Source organism: Dermochelys coriacea, chromosome 1, assembly GCF_009764565.3.
Source record: "Dermochelys coriacea isolate rDerCor1 chromosome 1, rDerCor1.pri.v4, whole genome shotgun sequence".
Taxonomy (NCBI): domain Eukaryota; kingdom Metazoa; phylum Chordata; order Testudines; family Dermochelyidae; genus Dermochelys; species Dermochelys coriacea.
Genome location: NC_050068.2, coordinates 30,961,884 through 30,978,138, shown reverse-complemented (window position 1 = coordinate 30,978,138; position 16,255 = coordinate 30,961,884). Strand labels below are relative to the sequence as shown.

The 16,255-nt window shown below is 43.0% G+C and overlaps 1 protein-coding gene across 1 annotated transcript in view; it reads right to left on the bottom strand.

Moving 5' to 3' along the window:
• The window catches only part of ARHGAP42 (Rho GTPase activating protein 42), a 306,489-nt gene that overhangs the window by 43,039 nt on the left and 247,195 nt on the right, over positions 1-16,255 (bottom strand). Inside the window, 4 exon segments of the mRNA XM_043504183.1 lie at positions 5,298-5,403; positions 6,277-6,335; positions 7,838-7,922; positions 9,262-9,336. Coding sequence (XP_043360118.1) covers positions 5,298-5,403; positions 6,277-6,335; positions 7,838-7,922; positions 9,262-9,336 — 325 coding nt within the window.

Sequence of the window (16,255 nt, the reverse complement as noted above, 5' to 3'; positions counted from 1 at the left end):
TAGGATAGGGGCCTCAGAGCCATGAAATATCTTTCTTAAAAAAACATGCTCTAGAGATCAGTCACAAGATATGGGATTGATGTAGGAATTCATAGAATATCAGGGTTGGAAGGGACCTCAGGAGGTCATCTAGTCCAACCCCCTGCTCAAAGCAGGAGCAATCCCCAACTAAATCATTCCAGCCAGGGCTTTGTTAAGCCTGACCTTAAAAACCTCAAAGGAAGGAGATTCCACCACCTCCCTAGGTAACGCATTCCAGTGCTTCACCACCCTCCTAGTGAAAAAGTTTTTCCTACTATCCAACTTAAACCTCTCCCACTGCAACTTGAGACCATTATTCCTTGTTCTGTCATCTGCTACCACTGAGAACAGTCTAGATCCATCCTCTCTGGAACCCCCTTTCAGGTAGTTGAAAGCAGCTATCAAATCCCCCCTCATTCTTCTCTTCCGCAGACTAAACAATCCCAGTTCCCTCAGCCTCTCCTCATAAATCATGTGTTCCAGTCCCCTAATCATTTTTGTTGCCCTACGCTGGACACTTTCCAATTTTTTCACATCCTTCTTGTAGTGTGGGGCCCAAAACTGGACACAGTACTCCAGATGAGGCCTCACCAATGTCGAATAGAGGGGAACGATCACGTCCCTCGATCTGCTGGCAATGCCCCTACTTATACAGCCCAAAATGCCGTTTTCCTTCTTGGCAACAAGGGCACATTGTTGACTCATATCCAACTTCTCGTCCACTGTAACCCCTAGGTTCTTTTCTGCAGAACTGCTGCCTAGCTGCTCGGTCCCTAGTCTGTAGCAGTGCATGGGATTCTTCCATCCTAAGTGCAGGACTCTGCACTTGTCCTTGTTGAACCTCATCAGATTTCTTTTTGCCCAATCCACTAATTTGTCTAGGTCCCTCTATATCCTATCCCTACCCTCCAGCATATCTACCTCTCCTCCAAGTTTAGTGTCATCTGCAGACTTGCTGAGGGTGCAATCCACACCATCCTCCAGATCATTAATGAAGATATTGAACAAAACCAGCCTCAGGACCGCCCCTTGGGGCACTCTGCTTGATACCGGCTGCCAACTAGACATGGAGCCATTGATCACTACCCGTTGAGCCCGACGATCTAGCCAGCTTTCTATCCACTTTATAGTCCATTCATCCAGCCCATACTTCTTTAACTTGCTGGCAAGAATACTGTGGGAGACCGTGTCAAAAACTTAGCTGAAGTCAAGGAATAACATGTCCACTGCTTTCCCCTCATTCACAGAGCCAGTTATCTCATCATAGAAGGCAATTATTTTAGTGAGGCATGACTTGCCCTTGGTGAATCCATGCTGACTGTTCCTGATCACTTTCCTCTCCTCTAAGTGCTTCAGAATTGATTCCTTGAGGACCTGCTCCATGACTTTTTCAGGGACTAAGGTGAGGCTGATTGGCCTGTAGTTCCCCGGATTCTCCTTCCCTTTTTAAAGAATTAACAGGTGAATTTTTTTTTGCCTGTGTTGTATATAAGGTCAGGTCCCCTCTGACTTTAAAACCTGTTAGTCCATACTCTGTGTTTTGTTTTTCATTAACCCACACTGTCTACTGTTTCTCTTTTTCTCTAAGAACTGACATACTGACTACTGTGAAAGTTTTTCTACAAATTTACCAGAGAGTGAAGTAAAAAATTCTGGTCAGTAATTCTCAGTGTCCCTCCCTCCCCCTTTTCTCTCTTCATAAATAAGAATGTTTGCCGAATACAGGTCACAACCTCACAAACTCTTACAAATAATTACCAGGTTTCAGAGTAGCAGCCGTGTTAGTCTGTATTCGCAAAAAGAAAAGGAGTACCCGTGGCACCTTAGAGACTAACAAATTTATTAGAGCATAAGCTTTCGTGAGCTACAGCTCACTTCATCAGATGCATTTGGTGGAAAAAAACCAAATGCATCCGATGAAGTGAGCTGTAGCTCACGAAAGCTTATGCTCTAATAAATTTGTTAGTCTCTAAGGTGCCACGGGTACTCCTTTTCTTTTTGCAAATAATTACCAGTGGTTCCAATGCTACAGTTCTCCTATTGTTGTAGCCTATTTAGCAGTTTCTAGAGAATTTTGTGGAGCCTTGCTAAACTGAATAGAATAAGTTGCCGTGGCATTAACTTCTTCCTTCCTCATTCTGCTTTATGATCGCTCCCTGTCATTGTTATCTGATATTTCACTAAGCACTCTATTACTCTGAACATTTCTAGAGATGACAAACAACATTTTAGCTGCCTCTTTAGTGTATTTATTCTTAGTCCCTGGTACTCTGCAGACCCCACCATTTGTGAGCAGCAAGATTCATCCACAAAAGCTTTAAAATATAAGTTAAAACAACATCCCCTCCCATTTTCTTCCAATCCACAAACTACCTCTGAGAGCGTTCCATTAATCAAGGTCACGTGATGAGCTTGATACTTTTACCTTTTGAAGTAAGATCACTTGGCCCATACTTACTGGTAGCTCTATTTGTTTTTAAAGCAGTATATAAAAAGTAACTAAATTAATCCTCAGAGCACCATTGTTTGGTAGGCAAGTACAATAACAAAGATAGTATATGGTATGTAACAAACCATCCCCATTACAAAGATGGGAAAACTGAGGTGGAAATATTAAATGACTTTCCACAGGTCACAGAGGGAATCTGTCTGAAGCAGGATCAAATCTCAGGAGTTGCTGGCTCCCAATCCTGGGCATAGATCCCATGACCTCTCTCATTCTGATTGTTGAGCTGTTAGTACTAGGTACGTATAATAATGAGTGGATAACAGAATTCTCTGCAGCACAGAAAATAATGGGATGACCAGAGAAATGAGACAGTGAATACAAAAAATATTCCCTTTCTATTTCAAAGTGCAGACTTTGATACCCCATTTACATTGAGATCCAGTAAAAAAGAGTATTCATTTCTTTGGATTCATGATAACCAGATAAAAATGGAGGAAGATAAATGCCTTCTACTGAACACTGCTTCTATTTTACCTAATTAAGAGTAGCTTAAAACATCTCAGATTGCTGTTTAAGTAACAATTCTGGAAGACACATTTGAGGCCCAAATCATGAAAATGAGGTTTTTTTTAGAAGCACAAGTTATTGTCCTGGATAAAAAGTTTTAAGGTCTTTTAAACAAACTATATAATCTCAAAGTATAGACAATAGAACACAAAGAGTAATGATTTCACTATACTTGGGTTTCCTTGGTGACAAATTGGTTCATGTAGTTAATAAATGGAATGATGTATTTAATATTATTCTGACAATAAATGACTAGGCAGAAATTCGGATATAGCATCAAAGACTCACTTTGTTGCAAAAGGAAAGAAAAAAAAGAATTGTTGCTCAGAATGCTTGTAATATGGAACATTTTGATAACCAATTTTCTCTTCACTAGTGTTATTTTTGCTGGGGTATTGAATGGATTCAGACCTATGTCCTCAGACATTTCAGGTGGCTGCATGTCTCATTCATCAAGGCACAATTGCTTTCTCCTTGAAATCTCACTCTTTGCTGTATCACAGTGATGGTAAATTTTGGATATTACCAGTCTGCAGACTCCTGGCTACCTGTACTCTGGAAGTATGGAATTATTCAAGCACATTATGAAATGATCTCTACTCTCAAGGAGGCAAATGTGTAATTTGCATGGGAAGTTTTTCAAAGAGTGAAATACTTCTTTTCTTTTTTTGAAGACAGTGTCAAGCCTCTGTTGTTTGCCTGTTTGCTAATGTATTATGATATATTTACATAGCATCATAACTGTGCATGCTCCTTTTCAGAGGTTCTCTTTTTCTTAAAAAATCCAAACCTGTCTATGTCTCAAAGGGCATGAAATCAAGGATTAGACAAACATATGCAGATAGATACAGGGAAGAGGGATAGGGAAAGGAAGTACAAGGAAGAATGAAAACAAATTAAAATAGTGTGACTTATATTACATAGCCAGCAAATCATACAGTGTTTTTTTTTTTTAATAGATGCAAGAGTGCACATTGGAGGGAAAAATATAAATTACTCATTTATCTTACAGGGTTCTAAATTAACTATCAGCTCAGGAGAGGGACCTGGGCATCATTGTGGATGGTTCAATGGAAACCTCTGCTCAGTGTGCAGCTGAGATGAACAAAACAAAGATGATATTTGGACGCATAAGGAATGAGATGGAAAATAGTCTAATGTCTTTATAAAAACCAATGGTCCAGCCTCAGCTGGAATACTATGTGAAGTACTCATCACCTTATCTCAAAAAGGATAGCGCAGAACTGGAAGGTGTTCAGAAAAGAGTGACGAGAATGATAAAGGGCCTGGAAAAACTATCATCTGAAGAGAGATTGAAAAGATTGGGTTTACTTTGGAAAGGAGATGAGTAAGAGAAATAAACAAAATAATGAATGGTCTAGAGAGAGTAGAACAGGTTTTTATATCTTCCTTATCTCATGACATAAGAACAAAGGGACAGTCAATGAAATTAAAGGGTGGCAGATTCAAAACTGATAAAAGGGAAGTTTTTCACACAAGGCATAATTAGACTGTGGTACTCATTGCTACATGAAGTTGCCGATGACAAGCATTTAGCAAGATTCAAGAAGAGACTGGAGATTTATATAGCTATCAAGAATATCCAGAGTTATCATAATTAATGATAAATATTTTGGAACGGATATAAAATCTCATTCTTCTGGATAAAGCCAATGTCTATCCATTAGAGATCAGAGTGAGATCTCATTTGGGGGGCAGGGTGGAGGGGGAAACGCACAGATTTTTTCACATCTGCTATGACAGCGTTCTTAAACTTTCTTCTGAATCATCTGGTATTGAGCACTGACTGAGACAGGATAAAGGTCATCAGTTATGGATCAGTTATATTTATTACATGAACATTCTGGGAATTGTACTTCATATAAACTCTGCTAAAATAATGGGTGAATCATAAGGACAGCTTTGGTCATCAATTCAATTTCATTAGTGTTAATTCATGCACTCAGAACAGGAGTGAGAACAGTTATATGAATTAGTCCCATTTAATACATACAATCATTTTCTGAGAACATCCATGGCTCTGAGTTATGATCCTATTTCTAGTTGGCAGTTCTTTGGTCACAAAATTTTGTCCTGCATTTTACAAGTCTGATGAAATTTTCAAGTACTTATCTTCTCAGTTAAAAAACCCCAAACAAACTTGAATAGCCAAAATTGACAAACAAAAGGGGGGAAAAGAAGCCCACATCCAAGTCCACACCCCCAAACACCAAACAGATAAAAATAATGGTGGAATTACTTGACCAAATGCTTGATTAGGATGTCCAGCATCTCTCTGTTTTTCTCTGGTAATTTATGAACAAGTGCATGTACCGCCTCAACCCTGTAGTTTTGGTCATCGGATTCTGTTAAATAAAAATAAGGAGCATGTTATTAAATTAAGGTGCACCCCAAAGATGTGTGTAAGGATGGTGTCAATAACTCTAAACTAGGCACACTACACATTACAATAAGGCAAACCATCAATCTGCTGTTAAAAAGCCTTCAAAAAATCTGAGAACAATGCAGGTATGTTTATTACATGAACATTCTGGGAATTGTACTTCAAACAAACTCAGTTAATTCAATGGGTGAAATACTGAAGTCAGCAGGAGTTTTGTCATTGATTTCAACAGAGCCAAGATTTGACCCAATGATCCTTAACAGCATCTTTTATATTTACTCTTATGGTGGTTTGAGGAGGGATGAGGATAATTAGCACTTTATGTATTTGTAAATATCAGAAAAAAATCAAAAAAATTAAGGTTGCACAGACAGAGAACCTTAATTCTAGCATTTATTAACTTTTGAATGCTTGATTTTGAAACTTTAATATTCTTTTAACAGAGATTTTGTGTGTGTGTGCGTGTGTGTGTGTGTGTGTGTGTAAGTAAGAGGGAGGGAGAGAGAATATTATGTACATACATACTTCAATTTTGAGTTCCTTGGGGCAGGAACTGTCTTTTTATTATATTAGTATAGAACCCAGCACAGTGAGCCTGGAGCTTATGATTGGGGCCAGTTGGTGCTAATGCACTACAAATACATAATAATGTCCACATATGTATAATTTCATATCTCTTGAAATAAATCATTGCCTGGGTTATTTGAAACAAAAGTAGGCAGAACACGGGAAAATATATTGTAACGAATGTTCTCCAGAAACAGTGGGTGAGAGATGGATCAAAAAAAGTATTACTCTCCTGAAGACTTACTAATTTCTTTAGTGTTTTACTTACTAACGGCAACAATGAAATCCTTGTGCAACTTGAAGGTCATCAGTGGTTCTGTAAGACACCTGGTCATAAAATTTAAAAAAACATAATTTTAGAAAATGTATTACTTTTAAAAATCCTTTCTTGTATTTTATTGCTGTTGCTACTATGTCAATATGATTAGCATCTGGGTGCCAGTGAAACGAATTCATTGCCTACAGGCTACAACCATAGCACCATTCAGTCACGTGCAAGGTCTGATGAAAATCTTCTCTAGCTAAATCCAGTGCCACTCTGTGAGTAATTTAAACAGGAATGCCAATACCATTGCCTTTATCACAGACCAAGGGCCTGACTGCCTTCTCACTTACAAAGCTGTAAAAACAGGAATAACTCCACCAAAGTCATCAGCAGTTTTGCTGAAGGTGGAAAAGTGAGGGGACAATTAGGCTTCAAGCCTCAGCTGGTGAAATCCACATATATCATGAAGACTCCAGTGTGGCACTGAAATCCTGATATGTAGTGAACTGGGAAGACTCTTCAGTCAAAAGACAACCTATGAATTGTCTGCAGTCATAAGAAACATTATTACTACAATTTCTTATTATAAAATTACATAAGCAACCACCTCAACCTAACCAAGATTTTCAAAAGTGATTAGTGATTTTTGATGCCTCCATTTTTGAGTGACCAACTTAATTGAGTTTCAGAGGTTTTGATTTTTAGGACGTCCTGAACACCTAGTCTCTGCAAGCTTGGTCCCTTCAAAGTGTCACAAATTGGCACCCAAAAGTTGAGGACTCCAAAATCACAGTCACTCTAGAAAATCATGACCCTTATTTTTAAAGGGTTTCCAAATTGCTGAAGGTTTAGTATGAATGTTCTAATTGTTTGGGGATATATTTATTCCCAATTCCTGTAAAGTGACCTGTATAATAGGATATGAAATGAGAATTAACATTTATGCAGGGAGCCATGATTTTACCCTGCTTTAACAATAAATTAGTGAAATATCATGCTGTGCAATTTAGATAAAGGATTTAACAAATTAGAAAGATTTAGTGTCTCATACTGTGCAGTTTAGATAAAGGATTTACAGATCAACAAATGCAATTAACTTTCCCCCCCTCCAAATGTAGGGTTTTATAGAGCACAACTGATTCAATAGCAGGCAGACAGATAGCATAATCAAATGCAGATTCATTAAAATAAATAATTACTGGAATATTATTAGGCTAGCCAAAATCATTATATATATTTACAAAAAGAAAAGGAGTACTTGTGGCACCTTAGAGACTAACAAATTTATTAGAGCATAAGCTTTCGTGAGCTACAGCTCACTTCATCGGAAATGCATCCGATGAAGTGAGCTGTAGCTCACGAAAGCTTATGCTCTAATAAATTTGTTAGTCTCTAAGGTGCCATAAGTACTCCTTTTCTTTTTGCGAATACAGACTAACACGGCTGCTACTCTGAAACCTATATATATTTAGTGTTCTAAGGTGGTGAAAGAGAGGTAATGCAATATCAATAAATAAGGGTAAATGGGACATGAAATGAGATACATGTAGAGCATCATACTCACCTGAGGTAGTTTTTTAGTCCGCTTGTTATTGTTTTATTGTCCCAAATGTCCATATCAATATCCATATCAGGAGGAGATTTAGGGGCTGGTAGAAAATTGAATTAGGAATGTGTTATACTTTGACTAGCAGACTAGTTAGGAAAGCAGCACAAAGCTTAAACAACATACAAAGATTAGGTGTTAATTTCTTATAGTTATTTTATTACCCAGATTAACTAACAACTTGAACATACATTGAAATCCTTTAATTTTTGTCAAGTATCAGAAAAATGAAATAGCATCTAGTATACAGACATCTCAACTCTGTGCCCAACTTCAAAGAGTAAACTAAACCCAAGGTGATACAGGGATTGCCAGTTGCTTTGGTTTTGATGTAGAGCAATCTTCAAAAAAGAGGGAGGTTATATCCAGATTAACAAGATAAGTGAAACCCCAGAACCCCCAATAAAGAAAAATGTTATAAACTGTGAGTTAATACTTGATGATGGTTGTAATATATTGACCTAAAGTTGAGGGACACTTCTGGGTGTTTGGTATTCCATGCCTCAACAAACAGATTCAATAAACTGAGCATAAAAATTAAATGAAGAAAGGGATTTATAGATGTATTTAAATAATCCCAGCTGCAAAATATAAACAAATCCAATGGGTCTCATTTTTCCTCAACTGTCTGCATGCGCCAGCTTTGTTCAGTTATTTGCATTGACTGCCCATTTGTTTCTTAATTGAATTTAAGATGTTGTTTTTGATTGGTAAACACCAAAGGGTCTTGCTTAAGGTGTTCCGACAGGAGAGACTTCCTCTATCCTTGTGTCATACTGCCTCAGTCAGTAGACACACTCCAGTTGGATTCCTCTTAAGTTAAGAGAGAAGACTGGCAGCAGACTGTTCTCACGTCTGGAGCCAGCTTTCCTGAACAGCCTGGGTTTGTTGACCACTGGGGCATGTTGCAATGTACATCCATTTATACAGGCTGCTGTGGAATTAGTGTTTGATTAAATGTGGGAGGGGAGTTCTGTGTTTCACAGAGGATTGAGTCCTGTTGATCATTGGGAGGTAAAACTTTTTTCCCCTTGTAAATAGTGTCAGGGGTGTTGAGAGCTCCGGACAGATTTCCTGTTTCATTTTTAATAAATTCAAATAAACAAACTAAATTAATTGTGAAAAATGAATATCTATCCAGGCTGTGTATGCAACTTCAGTGACTCTCTGCACAAACTGAGTAACAATGTATACAAGTGGCCAGTTTCATACATAGCTAACTATTTGCATGCTTATTCACTTAATTTGCCACCTATAATTGCAAGTGCAAACTAAACTTACTATTGTACACACATTTTTGAGTAGAGACAATGAAGGAAACCATAGTCATAATGTCCTTGGTGGATATTAGAGTTTTTGATGCAAAATCTTTCAAAACTTACAAAATATGGTATTCATCAGCTTTTGCACTTTGGAGTTTACACCTCCTATTCTGTACAGCCCCAAGATTGTGATACCTACATGGAAAAAATACAGGATAATGAACTGACTCATGGCACCAAAAGTACAGCATGTTCATATAAATGGACACATAGGTGAGAAATTTGGGTGTAAATTTTCAAAACGGTTTATGAGATTTAACCATCCATTAATTTATAGGAAGTTATGCAGTGTGACAAAGCTCTGTCCTTGCCCCCATGGGTCCCGCGTTACCTGGCAGATTTCGCTAGCCTCAGAGGCTCACTGTGACCTTCCACGTAACCCTTCTTTCTCTAGAGACAAGGGTCACAGTCTACTGAGTCATTTTCATCATAAGCCAGCGAGGGAGGTGAGGAGAAGTTATCCTTCCTTGCACAGTCTCCGTTGTTTCCCAGTCTCAGTGATTAAACGGGGCAAAGGTGGCAGGGGGGGAGCCCGGGTCCACCCTCTACTCCAGGCTCCAGCTCAGGGACCCTAATAGTGTCAGCTATGGTAGCTGACCTTGTAGAAACATGACATGTACAATTCCCTGGGCTACTTCCCCCACAGCAGCCCTCACTTCCTCAAGCTCCATTTCACCCTTACCTCAGGGCCTCCTTCCTTTTGCCTGATATGGTGTGTACTGCTCAGCCTCTCCAACAGCGCAATTTCTTCCCATAGCTCCTCACATGCACCCCCACCTGACTGACTGGGAGGCTTTTAACTAGTTTCAGACAGCCCCGATTGGCTTCAGGTGTCCCAATCAACATAGCATTCTCCCTGCCTTCTGGAAAGTTCTTAATTGGCCCCAGGTGTCTTAATTGACCTGGAGCAGCTTTCATTTCACTTAACCTGGTACCAGGAATTTGTTTAGCCTGGAGCTAATATATCTATCTCCCACTACTCTTCCATAGCCATCTGGCCTTGCCCCATCACATATTTCCCCCCCCGCCCAACACCATAGAGTTGGGCAACTTGGGACGCCAGGCAGTATGCTCGTGACAGACCATCAGCATTGCCATGGTGGCATCCAGCCCTGTGCTGTATGCGGAACTGGAATTGTTGGAGGGATAAGAACCACCTGATGACCCTTGCATTCTTTTCCTTATTCCGCTGCATCCACTGGAGGGGTGCATGGTTTGTCACTAGAGTAAATCGCTGGCCTAAGAGGTATAACAACAAGAGATATAATAACGCAGTGTCTCCATAGCCCATTTGACAGTAAGGTATTCTCTCTCGACTACTGCGTTTTCTGTTCTCTTGGGAGAAGCTTTCTGCTTAGGCAGAGGATCGGGTGTTCCTCTTCTCCCACCATTTATGACAGAACTGCTCCCAACCCCACTTCAGAAGCGTCTGTTCATAAAATAAATTCCTTGTTAAAATCCGGGGCTATGAGTACGGGGTCATTACAGAGGGCCGTCCGAAGGTCTGTAAATGCCCCCTCTGCTGCGTCGGTCCACTTTACCATGTCAGGACCTTGGGCCTTCACCAGGTCCATTAAGGGACTTGCCATAGTGGCGAAGTGGGGAATAAACCGTCAGTAGTAGCCTACCATGCCTAGAAATGCGCGGACTTGCTTCTTTCGGGTCGGCCGGGGCCAGTTTTGAATTGCTTCTAGCTTATTCATTTGGGGCTTCACTATACCCCTTCCCACAATATATCCCAGGTACCTAGCCTCTGCTAGCCCCATGGCGCATTTAGTGGGATTAGCAGTGAGGCCAGCCCGCCTTAAAGTGCGCAGTACTGCCTCAACTTTCTCCAAGTGGGTTCCCCGGTCTGGGGTATGGATGATGACATCATCTAGGTATGCAGCTGCATAACTAGTATGGGGGCGCAGAGGCTTATCCATGAGGCGCTGGAATGTGGCTGGGGCCCCATGTAGCCCAAAAGGGAGGACGGTGTACTGGAATAGTCCATCCGGGGTGGAGAATGCTGTTTTTTCTTTAGATTCTTTGGTCAGAGGAATCTGCCAGTACCCTTTTGTCAGATCCAGTGTAGTCAAGAATCGGGAACTACCCAGTCGTCAACCAGTTCATCGATGCATGGTATGGGGTATGCATCAAACTGGGATATTTCATTCAGTTGGCAAAAGTCATTACAGAATCTCATGGTACTGTCAGGTTTAGGCACTAGAACAATTGGACTGGACCACTGACTGTAAGATTCTTCAATAACCCCTAATTCTAACATTTTCTTTACTTCAGCCTTGATTTCCTCTCTTTTGGCTGCTGGGATTTGGTAGGGTCTCAATGTTACCTTGGCTCCGGGGATTGTGCGGATATGGTGATAGGTCTCAGTCGCCCGCCCTGGTTTGTGGAGAACACATCTCTGTTGCGATTAATCATGTCGGCTGCCTCGATCTTTTGGATCGGCGTCAAGTCGGACGATATCCTCACTTGCTCGTGTAAGCTATCCTCCTGGGGAAGGGTCTCCTGCATGACTAAGCATGTCTCTCGATCATGCCAAGGTTTTAGAAAATTGATGTGGTAAATTTGCTCCGATTTCCAGCAGCCTGGCTGCCACACCTTATAGTTCACCTCTCCCACGGCTTTGATTATTTCGTAGGGTCCCTGGCACTGGGCCAACAGTTTACTTTCTGCTGTGGGCACCGGTACCATCACCCGATCCCCTGGTTGGAACCGTTGAAGCTTCGCTCGGTGGTTATAATAGGTTCGTTGGGTCTCCTGTGCTCTCTCCAAGTGTTCTCGTACAATGGGCGTATCCGATCTCTCATCTGCAGTACATGCTCAACTATGTTCCTTCCGGGATTTGGCTCCTCTGGCTATATCCAATATGCCCCGAGGGTGGCGCCCATATAGTAGTTCGAATGGAGAGAAACCCATGGAGGCTTGCGGAACCTCCCGGATAGCGAACATGAGGTAAGGCAATAGGGTATCCCAACCTTTCCCATCCTGGCTCACCACTTTCCTGATCATGGCCTTGAGGGTCCTATTGAACCTTTCCACAAGGCCATCTGTTTGTGGGTGGTATAGAGAGGTCCATAGGGCTTGTACATGGAGCAATGAACAGAGAGATCTTTCATCAACTTGGACATGAAAGGTGTCCCTTGATCAGTCAATATCTCCTTGGGTAGCCCAACCTGGGCAAAGATCTGTACTAGCTCCTTAGCTATTGTCTTGGAAGCTGTGTTGCGCAGGGGAACAGCTTCCGGGTACCGGGTTGCATAGTCCAGTACAACAAGCACAAGTTGGTGGCCCCGAGCTGTCTTCTCTAGGGGCCCTGCCAGATCCATGGCTATCCGTTCAAAAGGAACCTCTATTATTGGAAGAGGTATCAAAGGAGCCCGCAAGTGCGAGCGAGGGCTATGTAACTGACACTCCGAACAAGAGGTGCAGTATCGCTGGACATCTTCATGTACTCCTGGCCAGAAGAACCTCCGCAGGATCCGTGCCTGGGGTTTTCTCTACCCTTAGGTGTCCTTCAAACAGGTGATTGTGGGCAAGACTCAATATGGCTTTTTGATGTTTTCGTGGCACCAGAAGTTGTATCTCTTGCTCCTGCATTTGCACCACGCGATACAGGAGATCTTTCTTCACTATAAAGTAAGGTCCGGGACCCCGGACCTTCCCATCCACGGGTATCCCATCAATCTCGGCCACCACTTTCCTGGCATTATCATATCTGGGGTCCTCCGCCTAGTCCCACCCAAAAGTTTCTCTCCCGGGACTAACCTGCCCAAGATTCTGCTTCTTCCAATGGCTCACCACTGTCATGGATGGGGGCAGCTTCTGGCTCACCTTCTGTGGTGGAAGTTTCTCTGTTGGCTGCTCATGTCCATCTGCCTATTAGGGAGGTCTTCTGGCCCTGGGTCAGGATCCGGGTTCCCAAGGCCTTCACGGCCTTCCTCTCCTTTTTTGTCTTCCGGGTCTTTCGGGAGGCTGAGAACAGATCCTGAGAAATCTCAGCGAACATTGGGGGTTGGACATTCCCCCAGTGATGAGTCGCTGTCCTCAGGGTCCCCACCTCCTTCCAGCCTCTCTGGGGGGAGTAAATTATCAAACCCTGGATAGTCCTTCCCAATGACTACAGGATATGGGAGTTTAGGAACTACGCCCACGGTCACCTCAATGGGGTTTCCCTGAACCTCTATCTCCACTGGGATGGTGGGGTAATGGCTCACGGCCCCATGCACGCACGTCACTGCTACGCGTTTGGCTTGTAGCAGCTGACTATTTTTTACCAGCTTACCCAATATGAGGGTGATAGCACTCCCAGAGTCCACAAGCGCTGTAGTCTCTGCCCCATTTATCCTCACTGGCCTGGTGTAATTATGCGGGGCTAATGCGACCCCCGCAAGGTGGATAAGGGAGCATGGGACCTCCCAATCCTCCAGGTTACATTGCATAGGCTCCTCGGTGCTGGGACACTGTGCTGCTATGAGTCCCCACTCCCCACATGCAGAATATCTTTAATTGCTTTTAATCACTCCCCTATCCCAGGGGTTAGGGGGTTTAGTCCCGGGGCTCCCCCCACTCAGGCCAATCCCTTCCTTCTGGGATCCCCACTGCTTTTCGGCCCCCCCTTCTTCCACCTAGGACTCCCCATGGGGTTTGGCTGCCCAACCTTCTAGGGTTGGGGTCGGGTGCTTGCTTCGAAAAGGGCCTTCCTTGGGTATTCGGTTCAGTCCCCTGGCTGTCATCCGTCTTTCTACCGTGTTATCATCTCATTGTACGTAGACGGATCGTTCTGGCCTACCCATTTGTGGAGATCTGGCGGCAGTCCCCGCATGTAATGCTCTATGACCAGGGTTTCCAAAATCTCCTCCAGCCTGCACACCTCAGGCTGTAACCACTTCCGTGCGAGGTGTATGAGGTCGAATAGCTGGGACCTCGGGGGTTTGTTCTCCTGATATTTCCACTCATGGAATCTCTGGGCCCTTACCGCTGCCGTTACCCCTGCTCGTGCTAGGATCTCTGCCTTCAGATGGGTATAGTCAGTGGCATCTGTGGCAGGCAAGTCAAAGTAGGCCTTCTGGGCCTCTCTACATAAAAAAGAGGCGAGGATGTTGGCCCACTGCTCCTGGGGCCACGTCTCACGCTGAGCAGTCCTTTCGAATGAGAGGAGATATGCCTCTACGTCATCTCTTGACGTCATCTTTGGCAGACAACTAGTGACCCTCAGGGTTTGCGTCCTATCGGACCCCGGGGCCTGGGTGTTGAGGATTTTCAGCTGGTCCACCACTTCTCTCAAGAGAGCACGATCTTGGGTCACCTGGTTCATCAATAATTGATTGGTTTCCTGCTGTAGCCGCATAGACTCCTGTTGTGCCATTGCCTGAACCCGGGTGGCCTCTGGCTGGGCTGCTGTGGCTTGTACCAGAGCTCTTACTACCTCCTCCATTGTGGTACAAAGCAAACAATCAAAAACCAAAACAAAAAAAAATCCAAAACCCCAGTGCACTTTCTTTTTTTTTTTTTTTTTTAAAAAAAACCCCTCTTTCTTCCGCCACGCTGTGAACGAAATCCCACTCCTGACACCAGTTGTAACAAAGCTCTGTCCTTGCCTCCGTGGGTCCCGCGTTTCCTGGCAGATTTCGCTAGCCTCAGAGGCTCACTGTGACCCTCCACGTAACCCTTCTTTCTCTAGATACAAGGGTCACAGTCTACGGAGTCATTTTCATCATAAGCCAGCGAGGGAGGTGAGGAGAAGTTATCCTTCCTTGCACAGTCTCCGTTGTTTCCCAGTCTCAGTGATTAAACAGGGGGCAAAGGTGGCAGGGGGGGAGCCCGGGTCCACCCTCTACTCCGGGCTCCAGCCCAGGGACCCTAATAGTATCAGCTATGGTAGCTGACCTTTTAGAAACATGACATGTACAATTCCCTGGGCTACTTCCCCCACAGCAGCCCTCACTTCCTCAAGCTCCACTTCACCCTTACCTCAGGGCCTCCTTCCTTGTGCCTGATATGGTGTGTACTACTCAGCCTCTCCAACTGCGCAACTTCTTCCCACAGCTCCTGACATGCATTCCCACCTGACTAACTGGGAGGCTTTTAACTGGCTTTCAGCCAGCCTCTGATTGGCTTCAGGTGTCCCAATCAACCTAGCCTTCTCTCTGCCTTCTGGAAAGTTCTTAATTGGCCCCAGGTGTCTTAATTGACCTGGAGCAACTGCCATTTCACTTATCCTGGTACCAGGGATTTGTTTAGCCTGGAGCTAATATATCTATCTCCCACTACTCTTCCATAGCCATCTGGCCTTGCCCTGTCACAGCAGCTAAATTCCTGTACACCACTTTGGACTATTTAGCTCCATTTTGGGAAATTACCAGACATATTTTACTGAAATTATTGTAAACCATCTTGTAAACAAATCTTAGCTACAAGTTAATTAAATGAAACTCCACAAAGGACCCAACATTCTGTCTGACTGACTCATGGAAAGGTACCATGATAGCAGACACTGGAATGATGTCTGAGAAGTGAAAAATAAGTCCCAGAAGCACTCCAGAGGCATGTCCCGAGTTCTTAGCCCTGTTCATGCTTACCAAGAAATGTAAACTTGTGTAACGCAAACCACTTCAATGGAGTTACTCTGAATTTACACCAGTGCAAATGAGAACAGAATAATGTCTTCCATATCCAAATGTTGCTGATAATCACAGCAATTACTTTTGTACAGAATTTACTGGTGATACAAACAAATTCTACTTAAAATATCTGCACAGTCTAGTGTTTTCCTTGTATATCTGCAGTACTGCAGCTACTTTGCCAATGCTGAATGACAGGATTGTTTTAATTTGTAGAGCCCCAAAACAAGATAAAGAGACAGCCTTAGGTCCCAATTGTCCTCAAATGGTTGAGAAAGGCCTGGCCCTGTTGGATCATATTAAAGAAGTTCTGTATTCAAGTCACAAATGAGTTTGATTCCCCATGGTTTGAATTCCAGGGCATTACTGGTTAAGAGGTCTCTTGGTCTTTGGTACTCTTTCTCTCCCTCTATGTGTGAAACTTGCAAGCT